Here is a 16,866-nt window from a genome sequence, read left to right on the forward strand (position 1 = left end):
TTTGGTGGGGCTTTGTTTGTATAATTACATTTTTTCCTCCATTTTCTTTTTGACCAACAATCATTCTTTTGGCAGGACGGTAGGCTCAGCATGCTCCATCGGTCAAGCTACTATGTTTCTGTCTCCAACCATGACTGTCGATTGGAGAGTAGGAAAGATCCGGGGTACAAAGTAAAACAACATAGATGGCATCTAAATACATGGGAGCACATACAGTAGATCACTACATATTTGGTCTAGAGTCATTCACAGGCTAAAAAGGAAACAATTTGGGGGAATAGTACAGGCGTGTTCCAATCCCTTACAGACGCTTCATGATGGCCTCAGCATACTCGTGGGTCTTGGCGGAACCACCCAAGTCACCGGTGAGGGCCTAGAATTGCACAGTTAGCGTCGTGCTTATTCCGTCACACTTTGATTGAGGGCAGCTAGCTTACCTTTCCTTCGGCGAGGGTGTCGAAAGTAGCCTTCTGGATACGAGCGGCGTGCTCATTGAGACCCATGTGCTGAAGCATCATGATACTGCTCAGAAGCAGAGCAGTGGGGTTGGCAAGACCCTTGCCAGCAATGTCGGGGGCGGAACCGTGGACGGCCTCGAAGATGGAGCACTCATCACCAATGTTACCGGAGGGGGTCAGACCAAGACCACCGATCAGACCGGCGCACATGTCGGACAGAATGTCACCGTACAGGTTGGGCATGACGAGGACCTTGTCGTTGTAGGGGGTGGGGTCGGTGACGATCTTCAGGCAAGAGTTGTCCAGCAGCTCAGCATCGAACTCGATGTCGGGGAACTCCTTGGCAATGTCACGAGCGAGGTTGAGGAAGAGACCGTCGGACATCTTCATGATGGTGGCCTTGTGCACGACGCGGACCTTCTTCTTGTTGATGGAACGAGCGTACTGGAAGGCGAAGCGGAGCACTCTCTCGGAGGCCTCCTTGGTGATGAGCTTGATGCTCTGGACAACACCGTCGACGACGACGTGCTCAATGCCGGAGTATTCACCCTCGGTGTTTTCACGGATCAGGACGGTGTCGACATTATCGTAGGGGGTCTTGTAACCGGCAACGGAGCGGCAGGGACGAACGTTGGCGAAGAGGTTGAAAGTACGACGGAGGGTCAGGTTCAGAGAGACGTGTCCCTTACCGACGGGGGTCTATGTGACAAAAACGTTTAGAATTAAATTCGTCGCATAGGAGTCTAGAACGGAGGGACGTACAGCAAGAGGACCCTTGAGCGCAACGTAGTTCTTCTGGACGCTCTTGATGGCCTCGTCGGGGATGGCGGTCTTGCCGTCCTTCAGGATGGGAGTAACGTCGACGGGCTCCCACTTGACAGGGGCCTGCACACAGGGAATTTAGCATCGCTGGGGTTGTATATTATATGCGATCGGGGAAAGCGGGAGGCGTACGTTTGCGGCAGCGAAGATATCCTTCACCGACTGGGAGATCTCAGGACCGATACCATCACCCTCAATCAGGGTAACAGTGTATTTTCCCTACAAGGACACACAATGTCAACAACACCATTCATCTAGAATCCATCCGTCGGAAGAGCTGTTGGATCTAGGCCGTTGGCGCAAGTTGCGGCGGAAGCTACCGGACCAAAGGATGGAAGCAAAAAAATGTTTCAGGCGTTGCCGGGGACGCGACATACATCAGTGTCCTTCTGACCCTTGAACTTGGCGACGCGCTCGTCGGCAGCAGCGGAGTAAGTGCGGAGCTACATGTGCAGGTTAGATGGAGATTCCTTTCAGGTCATGTTGTCGAGGAAAGCGGTCGGTAGGTTACCTGCGAGAAGGGCGAGGCAATGCGAGGGGACACACGTGTTGTCCGCAAGCATTGGCGGGCGGGAGCGACAAAGTTCCTGGCAGCAATCATTGTGAAAAAGTCCCCGAGATCGACGTCAAACGGTCAAGGGTGAAATAAAAGAAGGAATTTTGAGGGGGTGGTGAGGAGAGAAGAGAGGAGAGTAAGGAAGAAAAGGAAGAGAGGAGAGAGAGAGAGGTGGAAAAGGCGGCGGCGGGTTTGCTTGTGCGGGAACGAAGAGCAACTTGCGGCGAAGAAAGGCACTTTAATCCATCCAGTGATTCTCGGCACCGCCGCTCCCGGACCGACCGAACAACAGAACAGACTTGCGAGTTACCGTCAGTCCACCGGCTCCAGTCTGCTTCCCGTGCTTGATCTGATAACTCCCAAGCTAACCCAACGTCCCAAACGTTCCCTCCGACTGCCCTGTCCTGGCTGTGCCTATCCTTTCTATAGTTAACGCCCTAATTCTGAATTTCCCCATCTTCCCCACCCTTGCTGCTGCGCGTTTCCCTGCATGTGGCCTCCCTAATCCCTCCCCTCCGTGCTTAATCGCCCTCCCCATAATAACAACCTCCGTTATCGCCGATTTCCCTCCCACCCACCTCCCCCCAAACATGGCTGACGTCGACGTGGCCAGTTACTATAACCTGCCCTCGGCTTTCCCCGAAGAATGGCCCGCTGAGCTGGATGAAAGCGACCATTCCGAAGAGGAAGCTTTAGAACGTCGTGGTTCGCGCTCAGAGCGATCCCGATACTTTGCTTTGGAGCGCAGCAATAGCACGCGGAAGGGGGTCACTCTAGGCTCCTTCAAAGGGAACAATGGTCGGGAGAACCTTGTCAAGGTGGATGAGCCCGATCCCCTGGGTACGGGGGACAGCGTGCTCAAGATCCTCAAAATGCGAGGCTTGTCTCTAGATGAAGAGAGTCGCCTGCGGAATCGTTTCCTGCTCTCATCGACCTCCTTCTCCCCGGCGCTCTTCCTTTCCCAAGTCCATTCCGATGCGTCGATACGGTCCCTCCTCGAAGGTCTCAACATTCTCTCCCAATCAATTGATCAGAAGTCGGCGTCGCTGAAAGTCCTTGTCGAAGCGAACTTCGAGCGCTTCGTTCGAGCCAAAGCGACCATCGACAGTGTATATACGGAAATGAGAAATCAGGGCAAGAAAGAGGGATATTTGAGCCCTCATGCCAACCGCCGGTCGGTTGGTCATTTGCGGAGCCTCTCGGGCAGCAAACAGAGCATAGCCACCTCGGCCATTTCCGATGCAGGTCCCGGCAAGAACGCTCTGACGAAAGAGAGTGAATACGGCATGAAGGGTATTCGTGTTCCGTTGCTCGAGGCATCTGTCAAAGCAGAGGAGGTGTGGGGCCCGGCATTGGGTGGGCGTGAAAGAGAACAGGTGCTCAAGTCGGTCGTTGACACTATGGAGAAACATAGAGATATCTATGAAATAGGCGGTCACCTTTCCAAGTCCATCAAGCAGAGAGACTATGACTCCGTGTTCGAGCAGTACGGAAGGGCGAGGGCCCTCTCGAAGACTGCTAGGGATATCGCCGATACCGCAACGAGCAAACGTCAGCCATTGACGGATGAAGAGGCCCATGTTATTTTGGCTATGGGAAGAATGTGGATGGATGTTGATTCGCAAATTCAAGCGTTCAAACGCGACCTGTGGAGGCGCCTAAGCGATGCGCCTACTACCTCGACCACAGTTACTGCTACAGGTCCCGTAGAGGAGCACATGGAGCTCATCGGTGCTCTCCTGGAGCTAGGGGTCGAGGACAATCCTATCTGGGTCTGGCTTCTCAGTCGTTACGACTTCCTGAAGAAGAAAATCACGGCCTTCTGCGACCGTTGCAAGGTCGAAATAGAAATTTTGAGGCGTCGACTAGCTAGTGGTGAGAAGCCGACGCCTCAGGCAGTGGCATCATATCTGAGGTTGGCACCACGCGACGGCGCTCTGGACACCCAAATCATGCGCGATAGTGATCAAGTTATTGAGCTCTGGGAGTGTATCCATACGTACCTGAGCAGGTTGTTGTCGTCTGAAGGAGGTCTCCTTGGCGAAGTCTTTGATTTCTGGGAAGTAGCGCAATCCTTTATCGACGGCAGCAGGCAAAAGCTTCTTCCGGCTGGATTCGAGGGAGAAAGTCGCAAACACCACCGACTTTCTTCTAACGACGCCAGGGAGCTGCAAAAGGGTGTCGTCGAGCTGCTCAATCTCATCCGCGAGAGTGTTCTCTCATTGTTCGCCGATCCCCCCGTGGACGATGTATCCCTCCTCACCTCGCCAATCTCCTCAGCCAGCCCCAGCAGCCCTGGAAGTCGGGGTGTGACCCCAACGGAGTCGCGTTTCAAGCTTGACCCTAAGAACATGCCCTTCCCTACACCGAAGCGCGGGGAACATTGGGAAGACTATGCCTTCTGGCCGCCTTTCTCGAATTCTCTCAGTGGCATTCACTATCTTAGCCAATGTCTCGTGCTCATAGGTACAGCGGCTAGTGAGATGGCTGCCTTGGAGCCCGTGATGCACAGTGCCAACACTCGTGATCTTCTCAAAACTCTTGTGAGTGTAGCACGCGAACGCTCAGTACGTGTGGCATGCGCAGCCTGGGGAAAGGACGCCGAGATTTGCAAGATGTTGGAAGACTGGACTCGCGACCCGGAAAAAAGAGATCTGACCAAGATGCCTGGTCTGTTTGTTGCCTTTGAGAACGCAATCATCGCGGGTATGCAGAAAATTCTCTACATCCCTGAGGCTATGGCAAGATCTGGTTCAGTGGATGTTGTGACCCAGCCCCCTGCCAAACTACTACAGATGGTTCGCACCCAATTTGTGTCTAGTGTCTATAAGGCGCTGAGTGGCCTGGTTGAAAATGCGGAACATCCCACCTCGTCGGAGGGTGAGGATGAGTGGATCACAGCTGGCTCTACGGTGACACGAAGCCAGTTTGATACGTCTCCATCGCTACTCATCGCGGATGCGGTCGATTCTCGCAACAGAGTAAGTAAATCATTGCTTTTTAACACGCCGATCTTCTGCTCGTTCGTTAGCTAATGCGTCCACAGAATGTGCGCATCCTCTTGACTCTATCGAACATCAAAGCATTCCAGGCCGATCTCGTTCCGCAGCTGGTTGCCAACTTTGAGAACTCCTTCTCGGTCCGGTTGACTGAAGAAGCCAAGACTGTCCGCGATGTGCTCAATCAGATCGATGATCGGTTGTTCCAGTCATACACTAAGCCGACCATCAACGCGCTGAACACGACAATTGTTAATAGCATTACTGCTCCCGACTGGGAACCGACATCATCCCGCCCAGATCAAGTCCGTCCATACGTCTACACGACAATGCTAGACCTGGTGCTGGTACACACGGAGATTACCACCACCATCCCTTCAACATTGACGGCTGTGCCGAGCCGCTCCTCATCCGCCGCCCAGTCTTCATTGCTCTCCGTCGTTCTTACGTATTTGTTGACCCAAGTGTCGACATCGCTTCTGAACGCCTTTAGCTCGCGGTCCTCGTACACTCTGGCAGCCCTCATGCAGGCAACTCTGGATACGGAGTTTATCGCGCAGACCATGTCGCAGTTCTCGACCGATGAAGCATCCGCGATACAAAGTCAGATCTATGTGGAATTGGATCGCCGGACCTCCCACGAGGCACGCGCACGGCTTCAGTCCGAGCTTGGGGAAATGAGAGGCATCCTGAAGCGCTTGAGAGAAAGAACCAAGGGAGAGTTTGCATGCTTTAGAAAGCCGCGGAGCGGCAATGGGCACAAACCATCCGCCTAGATCAATGCCAACAACCTCCATCCCCAACAAAGAAATATGAAAACCACCTTGACAATAGTAGCAACCCAGGTCCATTTGAAGAAAATAATAATAAACGTAGCCATTATCTAGCGGGTATCATATTCAAAACTTTTCTTAACACCTTCGCAATCAAGATAAACTGCCCTGCCATCCATCATCATCATCCATCCTAAGCCTTCCCAACCATCCGTTCCACCCGACTCAACAACACCTTACTCTCCCTCCCCAGTCTCCTCTTCCCAGCCTGATCCGGCCGTTTCGCGCGCGCCATCGCCTCCCGGTCCTTCTGCCTGAACTCGCGCTCCTCCCTGCGCTTCTCCGCCTCCTTCCTCCGCTGCTCCGCAATTTCCATCTCCCGCGCAAAAGCAGAGGGCTTGGGCTTTCTCTCCCGACGGCCCTTTGCATTGCGCTTCTCCCCACGCTGCGGTCTCGCAGGCGTAGTCTCCGGCTCCGGCTCCGGCTGGTCTAGCATAGCCTGTCGGTCCGGGTGAAGTTCCAACGACGCCGGTGCCGGGTCCGCACGCTTGTTCTCCGCATTATCCTCGTCTTGATTGTAGGCATCGTCGGTGTAGATGGGTCTGGATGGAGCGGCGGCAAGCTCGGCAGCGCGGACTTTGGCGTAGGCCTTTTTGACTTTGGCTTTCTGGATTAGGTCGGATTTGATTTTTTGGGCTATATTTGGGTTTCTCTAATTAGCTTTTCGAGGTCTAGAATTTTTGAGTGAGGGGAAGGGTAGAAAGAGGGAAAACGCACTCTTGCGACGATATGTTCCATCTGGGAGGTTTGCAGGGCCGACGCTGAAACCCTTTCTCTTCTTCACGGGGGCATCGCTGGTGGTTTCCCGCTTCTCGTCGGCGGTGGTGGTATCGTCGCGGGAGCGTTTCGGGGCCATGGTTGGTCGGGGCTTGAATTGGTTGGCTGTTTCTGCTATTCTTTCTTTTTTTATTTGGAATCGACTCCGATCGCGGAGGGTAAGGAGCGGTGTATTGGGCAGGAATTTAATCAATCGACAACGTGGCGGGGGTGGGATGTGTTGTTCGTTGACTTTGTAAGAGCTGCAGAAGGAAAAAAAGAAAAGTTTTGGACGGCAGAGGCCGAGCGGGTGCAGGAACTCGAGGTTAGCGGGTGATGGCTCTTGCAGGATGTTCCTAGCAAGCTGCGTTGTCTCCACCGGGAATGGCGGGAATATTATTGAAATAATTTAGACGGATTGCAAATTCTGCAGGTGTAGGGTTGCAATGGAGAAGAATCCAAGAGAATGTTACTGTACTCCGTAGAGTTGGGCCGTGAAACTGATTGAGCGTCGGCGATGATGGAATCCAAAGCGTTGCCTCCGCATCTTCTCTAATTCTCTTCCCCTCACGTTTGTCTGCTTCTCAGTCTTCCCTCTACGTTAGTCGTTTCAGATTGCCAGTTGAATTTCATCGCTCATTATTATTCCGGTCTCTCCTACTGTCTTATCGTCTCTACTAAATATATATATATCTTTCCTTAGACCATCAATAGTGCTCTCTCTCTCTCTCCTCTGATTCCCCACGCCCACCACTACTACCCACTCGGAGCCAGTCTTCACAGGCAGATCAAGTCATCGACGACTCCACCGTGACTCTTCCTCCCGCCACTTCGGTTTCGGCGGATCATCGCAACCTCTGCAATCCCCTCCCTCTTGCATTATCAGGGTCCTCGCTGCCCATCTCCCTGATCTCCGGCTCCTGAGGTTGCGATGTTTGCCCTTTTTTCCCGTCATTCTACCCATCCCCTTTCCCGGTGACCATGCCCATCTTCCAGGATCCGGAACACCAACGGCTCCAGGATCTGTGGTCTGATGATCACCAGCCACGGCATAATGGCCGACGTCAGACCATCACCCCCTGGAAACACCCTTCTGGGGAGCCCCTGGGAAGCCACCCCCTCACTGGGCCTCAGAATGTCCCATACGAGGGTTTCTCCCCGGATCAAAGCCGGGCGGGAATGAATGCAACAAATCGGGAGGAACTGATCCAGTATATCAAAAGCGCCGATGCGCCGCGATGGGCATCTCTTCATTCTGTACGTCCTGCTACTGTAGAGCACATCCATCGCCTCGGGTTCTTGTTTCTTTCTTTGTTCCCTCGAGTCTAGAACAGCAAAAAAGGCTCCATTGTCCTGTGTCCGAGAAGTTGCTGACCCAGTCATTTGATATAGTCGGGAAACAGTCCGAACCCTACCCCTCCGACGTCCGATGAATCTTCCGTCAATATGGAAGACAAGGCACCTAAGAATGCTGGTCCCAGCGACCAGTCTGACTCGAGTGATCAGCAGTTAGCATCGCCGGCCGATATTGAACGCCCTCGATCAGCTTTACATTCAGGAGACTTTAGGGAAGGAAGCTCTCAAGCCCAGAGCCAGCAGCACGCCCCGTCATCACCAGTGCCTGGTCGCACCGTTAACGCACATTTTCCTTTACTGAGCTCCTCCCCGACTACGCCTTGGTTTAGTACTCCTGTCTTTCCGGCCTCTCTACGAGGCCAATCCTTATCGGTTCAGACGGCAACTCCGGCAGCCCGTTCCCGGGCACCCTCTTTCGGCTCGTTTTCTTCGAGCTACATATTGAAAGCCCCTACGAGCCCTCTTGTTCACCAGGCAAACAACACGGACCTGGATTTCTCTCCGCGGCCGGAGTTTGTCGGTCATTCGAGCGCCGTCGACAAAGTCAGTCGCCGTCGTACCCTTCCCCCGGAATCATTTCAGCACTTGCAGGCATCCCATGGAGGTCATGCGGATGGGTTATACTTCCAGTCTGACGCTCCCCCTTCACAATGGGACACGACCCCATCTTATCAGTTTCACTCCCCTCGGCGGTCCTTGACCTCAACATACAGCCTTCAGCTTGCATCCTCGGTTCAAACTCCGATCGTGAGGGTTAGAAGACCTTCGGTTGGCTCGGAAGTCTCTTCCAGAACACATGCACCAATGGTTGGCTCATATGAGGAGTCTATCCTCCGTGGAAGAATGTCAATGAGTCCTTCCAAACCGTTGGACTTTACCGCGCAAATCGGCGTCCTCGGTAAAGGCAAATGCAAAGCCAACCTTAGATGCCCACCACATGTGACGATCCCGTTTCCGGCGGTGTTCTACAGCTACCCCACGTCGGGCAGTGGCCGCTCAATCGCGGACGATAGCCCCAGTCCTTATGTTGGCTTGATCGACCTGGACAATCATCTTCCTCGGGACACGTCCAGTAGTAACAGTCGACGTCGCAGGCACCATCAGAGCCCTGCAGGAACACACAACGACCATGTCGTGGGAAATACCACAGATCCGAGGTCAACTGACCAGGAAACTTTGCGCAGGCGCGAGAAGAGGCACAGAAGGGCGGAATCACCCAAAAGTCCACCGGGTGGTTGCTACCGAATCCCACAACACGGTCAGTTACAGATTATGATCAAGAACCCTAACAAGACAGCTGTAAAGCTGTTCCTCGTGCCTTACGACCTCAGCGATATGGAGCCGGGGACAAAGACGTTCATCCGTCAACGAAGCTATTCGGTGGGTCCCATCATTGATATGCCTTTGAGTGCTCGAAAGAATTATGGGACCGATCGCCCCGAAGCGTCGTTAAACGCTTCGGAAGACCCCAAAGACAAGCCTACTTTACGCTACTTGATTCATCTGAACATCTGCTGTCCTTCTCGGGGCCGATTTTATCTTCACTCTAGCATTCGTGTTGTGTTTGCCAACCGAGTTCCCGACGGTAAGGAAAAGCTACGCAATGAAATCCAATGCCCTGATCCCCGTTACACGCCTTACAAACCCTCGCGGGACTCCAGTCATACACACGCAGCTACACGGTCCTCAACAGACCAGCTACCGCACAAATCATCCACAGGCCGAGAGCCATTATCAATGCTAAGCCCATCGGAGGCTATGTCACGAGAGGCCCCTTACTCCGAGAGCTCTTCCACGTGTGTTCAAGAGGGCTCGTTCTCAAGCCGACCACTTGCAGAACGAGAAGGTGCTATGCTAGGCACCTCCAGCCTCTTCAGTCCACCTGAGCCTCCCTCACATCCTTTCCGGCCTATTCCATCGCTGTCTCCAGGCCCCAGACTCGATACGAGTTTCGCAGAACAGTGTAATACGGAGCGTGGGCTCTATGGTAAACTTAGTAAGGGTGAGGCCGGCTATGGCGGATATCCGTTCGCTTACAACGGTTCCGAGGCTGGTGACAGCCTTCTTGCCAGAAAGCTGAGGGGTTTGGACGTGCACAAGCATGACTCTCTTGACTCTAAAAAGCCTCGCGAATAATGCCAGCACCGCAGTTCGCTTCCGACCAGCATGGCTTCGACCGTATCGTGATGGTAAACTTTTCGTTTCTGTTTCTTCTCTCTTCTCTTCTTCCATGCATCTCTCCAAGTGTGCATTTTCTCTTCTCTTCTCAAGCAGGACGAAACGGCGCAGCGGGACAAAACCACCGTCTTCCTCAACTAACAACACAGTACCATACCTTTTAAGCGCAGATGCAGGATCATCGCATTCATTTTAATCTCCATCCTGCCGTTTCTCGAAACTAAATACGCACACGGCAAAGGCGCACAGGGTCAACAATACAGTACGGGACTAGCAAATATACCCACCTCGAGTCACCTTCTCTTTTTTTTTTACATATTCCACTACCTTAGATATTTTGAACAAGTCTTTCCTCTCCTTTTTCTTTTTTCCCTCTCTCCTTTAGCCAGCACCGTGCAATCTCCTTAATCTTCCTTTGAACACTGGTCAAACAATCGATGAAAATAGTGCGTTCAGCGGCTATGATTCCTCTCTTTGCTCTATCGTTGGAAATAGGTGGTGTCATGCGGTCTGGAGGGAATAATACGGAAATAATCCTGTCTTGTTTTACTCTGAGACATACGTACTTATGCCGCCCGGTCTGAACCTGCACCGGACTTGTCGGTGTTTTATATGTGTTTCACATTGTTACTGTAGATTCGATGTCTGATAATTAGGGTTATCTCCTCTTTTACGTCTCCGTTATCATGTATAAGCACTACTAGTATATGAATTCATCAAACAGACAAATCACGAGTTGCAGGCTTAGCCGGAGGGAGTGGGTAGTCTAGAGTGGGAAAAGGGGAAGGAAGGGACTGACTACCTGAGGCTCCTCATCCCTCGTTCTATACAAGTCCTTACACGTAACCAATACTAAGGGAAGAATGAGTAAGGAATTGAACGGAAAAATAGATTTATCTACAGGAAGTGAGTGAAATAAAACACAGCACTGAAGTCCAGACCCTAGAATTCCAACTGCCGTATATTATTGCCTCCATTTTGGGTGGTAATGGTAGTACTAGTGGTTGTTTTCAGAGAAGGGGGGGAGGGGGGCATCTATCCAAGATTCTATATGCACATCTGGGCAACTCTAACCAGCATGCTCGACAATCTCGTTGACGAGAACGCCGTTCTTCACGTACGTCTTGATCTGCTCAGGGATGGGGCATTCCTTGGTATCCTCGTCGGTTCCCTCCTTGGGAGGAAGCATGATGTTGACTGCAGTGCACTTGCTGGAAAAGACCTCCGTGGCCAAGCTCTGCTGGCCCAGGTAGACGGTGGCACCATCAACCTGGTCCAGGAGAAGAGTTGGGACGACGCCGTCTATTTGGAGGGCGAATTTCGGGGACTTGATGACGTCAAGGCTGCTGACGAGGGATTCGACGATGATGGAGAGGCCGGTGCAGTTGTCGATGGAGATGGCGTTGGCCTTGTTGTTGATCTTGATGATGGTCTTGTTGCACCGCGAGATGAGGATAGACTGGTTCTGCTGGGCGTTGATCTCAACGATCTCGCCGGAATTGTCGTAGTTCTCGATGAACCATTTGTTGCCTTCCAGATCCTTGCGCGGCGGCTTGCGGGCGCGCATGCTCTCCGGCTTGGGCTTCTTGCTAGGAGCAGGCGACTTGCCTCGAACGGCGCTGCCTGCGGAGGTTGGGCTACCGGGAACCATGGAGCTGGCGCGAAGGTTGGGGTTCTTGTGCGTCATTTGCGACTTGTCGACCTTCCGGAGGCCAGCGGTGACGGATTCGCCTTGGTTCAGCTGGTCGAAGACAGCTGACATATCCGGTGCAGCTGGGGCTGCTGTAGGAGGAGGAGCAACGCCGGGCGGCGGGGGAGGAGGGGGAGGAACACCACCAGGAACGTTCAGAGTCGGGACTGGAGGAGGTGGCGGAGGAGGAGGAGCAGCACCGCCGGCGGCAGGGCTAGAACCACCGGCCTTGACCTGTCTCAGAGCTTCTTGGGCGTCGATTCCATCCTTGTCGTTCCAAGTCAGGCCCTTCGGGTAGTGCTTTTTGAGGTATGCAGCGAGGGACTTGTAAATCTGGTAGTAGGCCTGGATGTACTGGACGTGGGTACGGTCCCTGCAACACATGTCAGTTCCCATCCGAGGTTACCAAGGGATAATCAGACAGCGCACTTCTCCTTGTATTCCTTAAGGACCTTGTTTCCGTAGTATTCGACACCACCAGCCATCTCAGTGACGAAATCGGCGGGCTTGTCCGCGAAAAACCAGCCCAGGGCAACGATGCCCTCCGCGACCGCACTGAAGTGGTTGAAGAGGGGCGAAGCTCTGTTCGACTCGCGAATGTTGTTGATACTGTCGGAAGCATTGTGGAGCCCCGTCATAAGCTCCGGGGGCTGCTGCTCGGGCTTCCTAGCTTTCGTGGCCACGAGGAGGTAGGTGCGCTCGGCTTCGAAGGCTTGAAGAACCACCTTGGACTGCAGGAAATTGTGAGCGACGCACTCGGGAATATATGCGCTTTCGCTCCTACCTGTTCTCCGACCAAGCCATTGATCTTCTGGCCCAACTCCACAAAGTTCCGGACATCCTCGTTGATAAGGGTGTCAAAGTCCTGGATTTGCGGCGGGATGGGAGGCGACGCGGGAGCCGCAGCAGGAGCTGGTTTGGGAGGCTCAGGAGTAGCAGCTTCGGGCACAGCAGGGGGGGCTATGGTCTTGGGCGAGTTGGGGTCATCCAGTGACATAGCCATATCCTCCAAGCGGGAGGTTGCGGCTTCCAACCTGTTGGCATTTGCGGCTGGTTAGAAACACATGTATTTGAAGGCACATGGCACTGGTGAGGGAGTGCATGGTAGAATAGAAGAGTGCACAGCACTATAGTTCCAAGCGCATCTTGGTCAAGGCTTACCGCTTGATAAGGGTGGTAAGATTATGCATGTGGCTTCCTGTCGCCATCTTGACGGCCCCTGTCGAAGTAAGGAGGAAGCTATGAAAGACAGTTGGAGTAAAGGAGGACAAAGGGAGCTATTTGAGGGCACGGGCTACCGTGTGCCACAATTGAGAGATAGAAGAAGGGTCAATAGCGACCTGTAGGTAAGGAAAGTAAGATGCTGAGGAGGGAGAGGGTGAAGGCAGCCGTTGCAATTGCATGAGATGGCGATGCTCCTGAGCCGTGCCTGAGGCCTGGAGCTCCTCATAGTGGGTCATACCATACGGTACGCCAGCGTGGCTGCTATCCGCCCGTCTCCCATGACGTTGGCGGTATCAGCCGGTAATCCGATAAGGCGGCCATGACGGAGACTCGCGGCGGATGGAATGAATCCCCTCAAACCCCGCCAGCGTACAGGATCTCACCAAGTCACTCTCCCTTGAAGGTAATTGAGCCTCTTCCGTAACCATGTTGGAAGGCCATGGCTCCTCGGAGCACTCTAGAGACAATGTGGACTTCTGCACAATGGGCATGTTCATTCTTGGTACGCCATGATCTACCCATACGCAGTCGAAATCGCACTATGTACTTACGAAACTCCTCTTTTTCTATTGTATAGACGATATAGACTTCGATGGGACAAGACCCAATGTAAAGAATGTTCTGGGAGGCGCAGCGTCATTTGCTGTCGTTGGTGCCCGCTTGGTAACCGGAAGAGAACATTCGCAGGCCGTGAGCTGGATTGTGGACGTTGGCTCCGACTTCCCTCCAGATGTTCTCGATCTGCTCAAGTCGTGGGATACGAACTGTGTATTCCGAGAGGATCACAGTCGGTTGACCACAAGAGCCTGGAATGGTTACGGTCCGAATGAGAAGCGAGGTTGGTGTCCTCTCTTATCATCTGCGACTACAACATTACAATACTGATTGGTCGCAGACTTCAAATACCTGACCCCGAAGTTGCGCTTGGAGCCAGAAATGTTGTCTGATTCCCAAGTCTTCTCCAAAACCTTCCACATGGTCTGCTCCTCCTCACGTTGCATCTCAATCGTGCAGACGATCTTGCGCAGACGGGAGGAGCTACAGCGAGCAGGCAAAGCTCCCCCAGTGGAGCACGCTACGAAAAGACCTATTTTTGTTTGGGAACCTGTGCCGGACCTATGCACGCCAGAAGAGCAAGAGCGTTTCCTCGCTGCAAACCAAGTAGTAGATGTTGTGAGCCCCAACGAACTGGAACTCGGAATGATGTTTGGCCAGCCTGGTTGGAGCGAAGAGACCGACTATGGGAAGAACATCGTCAAGAAGATCCTCGAGTCAGGTATCGGGCCTGATGGGAACGGTCATTTAGTTATCAGAGCCGGTAAAGACGGCAGCTACTCTTACTCTAGATCCCAGAGGGTCTGGCTGCCCGCCTATCATCAGCCCAGTGCTTCAGGGGCGTCGGCGGTGATTGACCCCACTGGCGCGGGCAATTCTTTTCTAGGTGCCCTGACACAAGGCATGGTCAGTACAGGCAGAGAGCCGGCCAACATTGTTGACTCGGTCCTCGCAGAGTCTACGGCATGGCAGGAAGCAGTCCAAGCTGCTGCGCAGCATAGCCGAGTCTTGACGGCCTTGATTTTCGCTACTGTGGCGGCCAGCTTCGTGGTGGAGCAGATCGGAGTGCCTCGCCTGTCTACATCCAGTGATGGGAAGGAGCTTTGGAACGAGACTGAGTTCACGGAACGGGTCCGTCTGTACACACAGCGCCTGTATCGAACATTGGAAGAGTCTCCTCAGAAGCACTTTCAGATCAACTGACCGTTTGGAAGAACGCCCTTCTATTGTCGTACAGCCCACAAAATTATAAAACAAAACCTGTCATGCCATAGAAAACCACCACGGGTACCTATTTTCCCCCCAAACTACCTCTTCATTCCGTTGCCGCTCTATGACTGGTTCTGGGCGGCCAGTTGCTTTTCGTGTTCTCTGATTTCCCGGCTCCAGCTAGATAGAAGCAATAGAAAGTCAATGACTGCTGCTTAGAAACACATGGCACGAGATTGGCTGGGGAGACTGACTAGCGACTGGGGAAGAATCTGCCCGGTTCAGGCATCTTGTCACGGTGCTCACGGTCGGCACTGATGCTCCAGGTCACAGCGACGATTCCAAGGACAGCCGCGCCCATGATGGCCGTGTTGACCCTCCAGTTCGCGGGCTGAGCGTACCAGCCACCCGCGGGAGACCAGACTTCCTTGGGATACCTGCGGAAAGAATTCAGTCAACTCCAGATGCAATGGCAGTACTGGGTGGGGAGAGAGTCGCATACGGGATCTTGCCGCCTCCACCCATTGTGAATTGAGGGTATCTATAGTAAACGTAGGGAAAAGACGTGGACAATGGCTCGCTGAGAAGCTCGTCGTTATTCTGGGCGGGTTGGAAGCCGAAATGGCCGTCGTTCGTCCCTCGTCCCAGACCCCGTGACGCTATATCCATATTAGGTTTAGCGCCACCTGGCCGATTCTCACACGACCGCCAGACCCCGTGACTTTCTCCGAAGCTCGACTTTTCTCTACCGACCAAAAGTTCGTGCCGGCTCAAGTTGGATCAGCCCCCGTCTTGAACACTCCACGCCACGTCCCCGGGCGGTCATTTCGATTGAATTCGGTATTTTTCTAATTTACGGCCTCATATCCACACAGTTGCCCAGATGAAGAGGCTGCAGCTCCAACGATGGAGCAGTTCGGTCCTTTCGGCGCAGGCCCGGACTGGTGGCCGCCTGCAGCACCGTCTCTACACTGGCATCCGGCGTCAATCGACCGCTTCGCCTGCTGCGCCGGCTGCCAATGATCAATTGATCGAGGAAGACCCTCTAGCGACATCTATTCGCCCTCCTACCTCCCGACAGTCGAAGTACCAACTCCCGTCTCCCCCGGTCGAGGCCGCACGCGAGTCCGCCAAACTGGCTGCGCTTCACGCACGACTTTACCTCCCTTCACGATTACCCCTCGAGACCCTCGCTCGCTCTCTCGTGGACGCCTCAGCTGATCCCAACCCCAAATTCAACAATGAGTCTCTGGCCACCCTTGGTCACGATTTGTTGACACACTACACCTCCGAATACCTCATCTGCACGTATCCCCGACTCCCCTTGACCGTTATATTCGCAGCCATGTATGCGTACGTCGGGCCAAAGACATTGGCCGCAATGGCGAGAGAATGGGGTGTGGAGTCGGCTGCTGCTCCTGGTGGAGAAGTTGACCCTGGCTACCTGCAGTTCAACCGAGTACTCCCGGGAGTTGATGTGCAGTCGAAGCCCGTCACTGGCACCGCAAGACCTCACGAAGATCAGACGCATTGGCGGAAGTCCATCACGTCAAGTGTTGTCTACGACAATGAGTTCGGAGACCCGGTCAAGGGACCCAAGGATCCCTCGGAACAGTCCAAGCAGGACGCCCAGAACACTCAGGGCGTGACTGCCGAACAGGCCAACGCAACCTTTGTGCGTGCTGTGATGGGTGCCATCTACCTGCACGCAGGCCGCCCTGCTGCCAAGCGGTTCTTTGAGCAGCACTTCCTCTCTCGTCACCTCAACATCTCCGACTTGTTCAACTTCTCCCAACCCGCTCGGGATCTTGCTCGCCTGTGTGCTCGGGAGAACTTCGAGCAGCCCGTTGCCCGGATCATCAGTGAAACCGGTCGCAAGAGCCGACACCCCGTGTTCGTGGTTGGCATCTACTCTGGTCAGGATAAGTTGGGCGAGGGCGCTGGCGCCAGTCTGCTCGAGGCTCGTTCCAGGGCTGCCGTCGCCGCCCTGAAGGGATGGTACCTGTACAGCCCGCTGAACGTGCGTGTGCCTAGTTCGATGGAGGAAGAGGGAGCTGCTCCCTGGAAGCCGGTGCACGTGGACTTGGGCGAGGTGATTGTGTAGAGAGAAAGTGGGCATGAGAGAGATTTTCAGAAACGGCGTCACACATTATATCTGTTATAGATGTTGTCAATGCGGGATTGACAGCGATGCAACATTACATACTGCTACCCCCTTCATCTATTCCAC

The 16,866-nt window shown here is 53.7% G+C and overlaps 8 protein-coding genes across 8 annotated transcripts; 4 read left to right on the forward strand and 4 right to left on the reverse strand.

Annotated features, from left to right (window-relative positions):
• Window positions 1-182: 182 nt before the first annotated feature.
• On the reverse strand, window positions 183-2,153 carry ASPBRDRAFT_511333 (isocitrate dehydrogenase (NAD(+)) IDH2). The gene is made up of 6 exons (XM_067626672.1): window positions 1,792-2,153; window positions 1,658-1,723; window positions 1,413-1,499; window positions 1,221-1,343; window positions 438-1,157; window positions 183-373 (listed from the first exon to the last, which is right to left on the reverse strand). The coding sequence occupies exons 1-6, from the start codon at window positions 1,879-1,881 to the stop codon at window positions 302-304; spliced, it is 1,158 nt and encodes a 385-aa protein (XP_067480888.1). The 5' UTR covers window positions 1,882-2,153; the 3' UTR covers window positions 183-301.
• A 273-nt stretch (window positions 2,154-2,426) lies between these two features.
• On the forward strand, window positions 2,427-5,611 carry ASPBRDRAFT_121788 (exocyst subunit SEC5; the record flags this gene model as incomplete). The annotated part of the gene is made up of 2 exons (XM_067617458.1): window positions 2,427-4,817; window positions 4,883-5,611. The coding sequence occupies 2 exons, from the start codon at window positions 2,427-2,429 to the stop codon at window positions 5,609-5,611; spliced, it is 3,120 nt and encodes a 1,039-aa protein (XP_067480889.1).
• Window positions 5,601-6,870, reverse strand: ASPBRDRAFT_511152 (uncharacterized protein). Its single transcript, XM_067626670.1, has 2 exons — window positions 6,386-6,870; window positions 5,601-6,304 (listed from the first exon to the last, which is right to left on the reverse strand). Exons 1-2 carry the CDS (start codon window positions 6,522-6,524, stop codon window positions 5,802-5,804), a joined length of 642 nt encoding a protein of 213 aa, XP_067480890.1. The 5' UTR covers window positions 6,525-6,870; the 3' UTR covers window positions 5,601-5,801.
• Window positions 6,871-7,405: 535 nt separating this feature from the next.
• ASPBRDRAFT_121909 (uncharacterized protein) lies at window positions 7,406-9,916 on the forward strand (the record flags this gene model as incomplete). Its single annotated transcript, XM_067617473.1, has 3 exons — window positions 7,406-7,681; window positions 7,817-9,540; window positions 9,658-9,916. The coding sequence occupies 3 exons, from the start codon at window positions 7,406-7,408 to the stop codon at window positions 9,914-9,916; spliced, it is 2,259 nt and encodes a 752-aa protein (XP_067480891.1).
• Window positions 9,917-10,747: 831 nt separating this feature from the next.
• capA (adenylate cyclase-binding protein) lies at window positions 10,748-13,050 on the reverse strand. Its single transcript, XM_067624541.1, has 4 exons — window positions 12,810-13,050; window positions 12,433-12,682; window positions 12,078-12,379; window positions 10,748-12,021 (listed from the first exon to the last, which is right to left on the reverse strand). The coding sequence occupies exons 1-4, from the start codon at window positions 12,854-12,856 to the stop codon at window positions 11,028-11,030; spliced, it is 1,593 nt and encodes a 530-aa protein (XP_067480892.1). The 5' UTR covers window positions 12,857-13,050; the 3' UTR covers window positions 10,748-11,027.
• A 248-nt stretch (window positions 13,051-13,298) lies between these two features.
• On the forward strand, window positions 13,299-14,630 carry ASPBRDRAFT_28852 (ribokinase family protein; the record flags this gene model as incomplete). Its single annotated transcript, XM_067622567.1, has 3 exons — window positions 13,299-13,374; window positions 13,450-13,710; window positions 13,768-14,630. The coding sequence occupies 3 exons, from the start codon at window positions 13,299-13,301 to the stop codon at window positions 14,628-14,630; spliced, it is 1,200 nt and encodes a 399-aa protein (XP_067480893.1).
• Window positions 14,631-14,694: 64 nt separating this feature from the next.
• On the reverse strand, window positions 14,695-15,412 carry ASPBRDRAFT_511631 (uncharacterized protein). Its single transcript, XM_067626675.1, has 3 exons — window positions 15,139-15,412; window positions 14,891-15,073; window positions 14,695-14,816 (listed from the first exon to the last, which is right to left on the reverse strand). Exons 1-3 carry the CDS (start codon window positions 15,303-15,305, stop codon window positions 14,759-14,761), a joined length of 408 nt encoding a protein of 135 aa, XP_067480894.1. The 5' UTR covers window positions 15,306-15,412; the 3' UTR covers window positions 14,695-14,758.
• A 107-nt stretch (window positions 15,413-15,519) lies between these two features.
• Window positions 15,520-16,740, forward strand: ASPBRDRAFT_194579 (mitochondrial 54S ribosomal protein mL44; the record flags this gene model as incomplete). Its single annotated transcript, XM_067620767.1, has 1 exon — window positions 15,520-16,740. The coding sequence occupies one exon, from the start codon at window positions 15,520-15,522 to the stop codon at window positions 16,738-16,740; it is 1,221 nt and encodes a 406-aa protein (XP_067480895.1).
• Window positions 16,741-16,866: the final 126 nt, after the last annotated feature.

The sequence above is a fragment of the Aspergillus brasiliensis genome (genome assembly GCF_001889945.1).
Source record: "Aspergillus brasiliensis CBS 101740 unplaced genomic scaffold ASPBRscaffold_4, whole genome shotgun sequence".
Lineage (NCBI taxonomy): Eukaryota > Fungi > Ascomycota > Eurotiomycetes > Eurotiales > Aspergillaceae > Aspergillus > Aspergillus brasiliensis.

Bases quoted from the DNA above. Each gene is read 5' to 3' on its own strand.
- ASPBRDRAFT_511333 (XM_067626672.1), bottom strand. From the start codon at position 1,881: ATGATTGCTGCCAGGAACTTTGTCGCTCCCGCCCGCCAATGCTTGCGG. The intron at 1,158-1,220 runs GTACGTCCCTCC...TTTGTCACATAG, and splicing joins CGCTCAAGGGTCCTCTTGCT to ACCCCCGTCGGTAAGGGACA. The intron at 374-437 runs GTAAGCTAGCTG...GTGCAATTCTAG, and splicing joins ACACCCTCGCCGAAGGAAAG to GCCCTCACCGGTGACTTGGG.
- ASPBRDRAFT_511152 (XM_067626670.1), bottom strand. From the start codon at position 6,524: ATGGCCCCGAAACGCTCCCGCGACGATACCACCACCGCCGACGAGAAG. The intron at 6,305-6,385 runs GTGCGTTTTCCC...ACCCAAATATAG, and splicing joins TGGAACATATCGTCGCAAGA to CCCAAAAAATCAAATCCGAC.
- capA (XM_067624541.1), bottom strand. From the start codon at position 12,856: ATGGCGACAGGAAGCCACATGCATAATCTTACCACCCTTATCAAGCG. The intron at 12,380-12,432 runs GTAGGAGCGAAA...AATTTCCTGCAG, and splicing joins ATGGCTTGGTCGGAGAACAG to TCCAAGGTGGTTCTTCAAGC. The intron at 12,022-12,077 runs GTGCGCTGTCTG...CATGTGTTGCAG, and splicing joins CTTAAGGAATACAAGGAGAA to GGACCGTACCCACGTCCAGT.
- ASPBRDRAFT_511631 (XM_067626675.1), bottom strand. From the start codon at position 15,305: ATGGATATAGCGTCACGGGGTCTGGGACGAGGGACGAACGACGGCCAT. The intron at 15,074-15,138 runs GTATGCGACTCT...TTCTTTCCGCAG, and splicing joins GGTGGAGGCGGCAAGATCCC to GTATCCCAAGGAAGTCTGGT. The intron at 14,817-14,890 runs GTCAGTCTCCCC...GCTTCTATCTAG, and splicing joins AGATTCTTCCCCAGTCGCTA to CTGGAGCCGGGAAATCAGAG.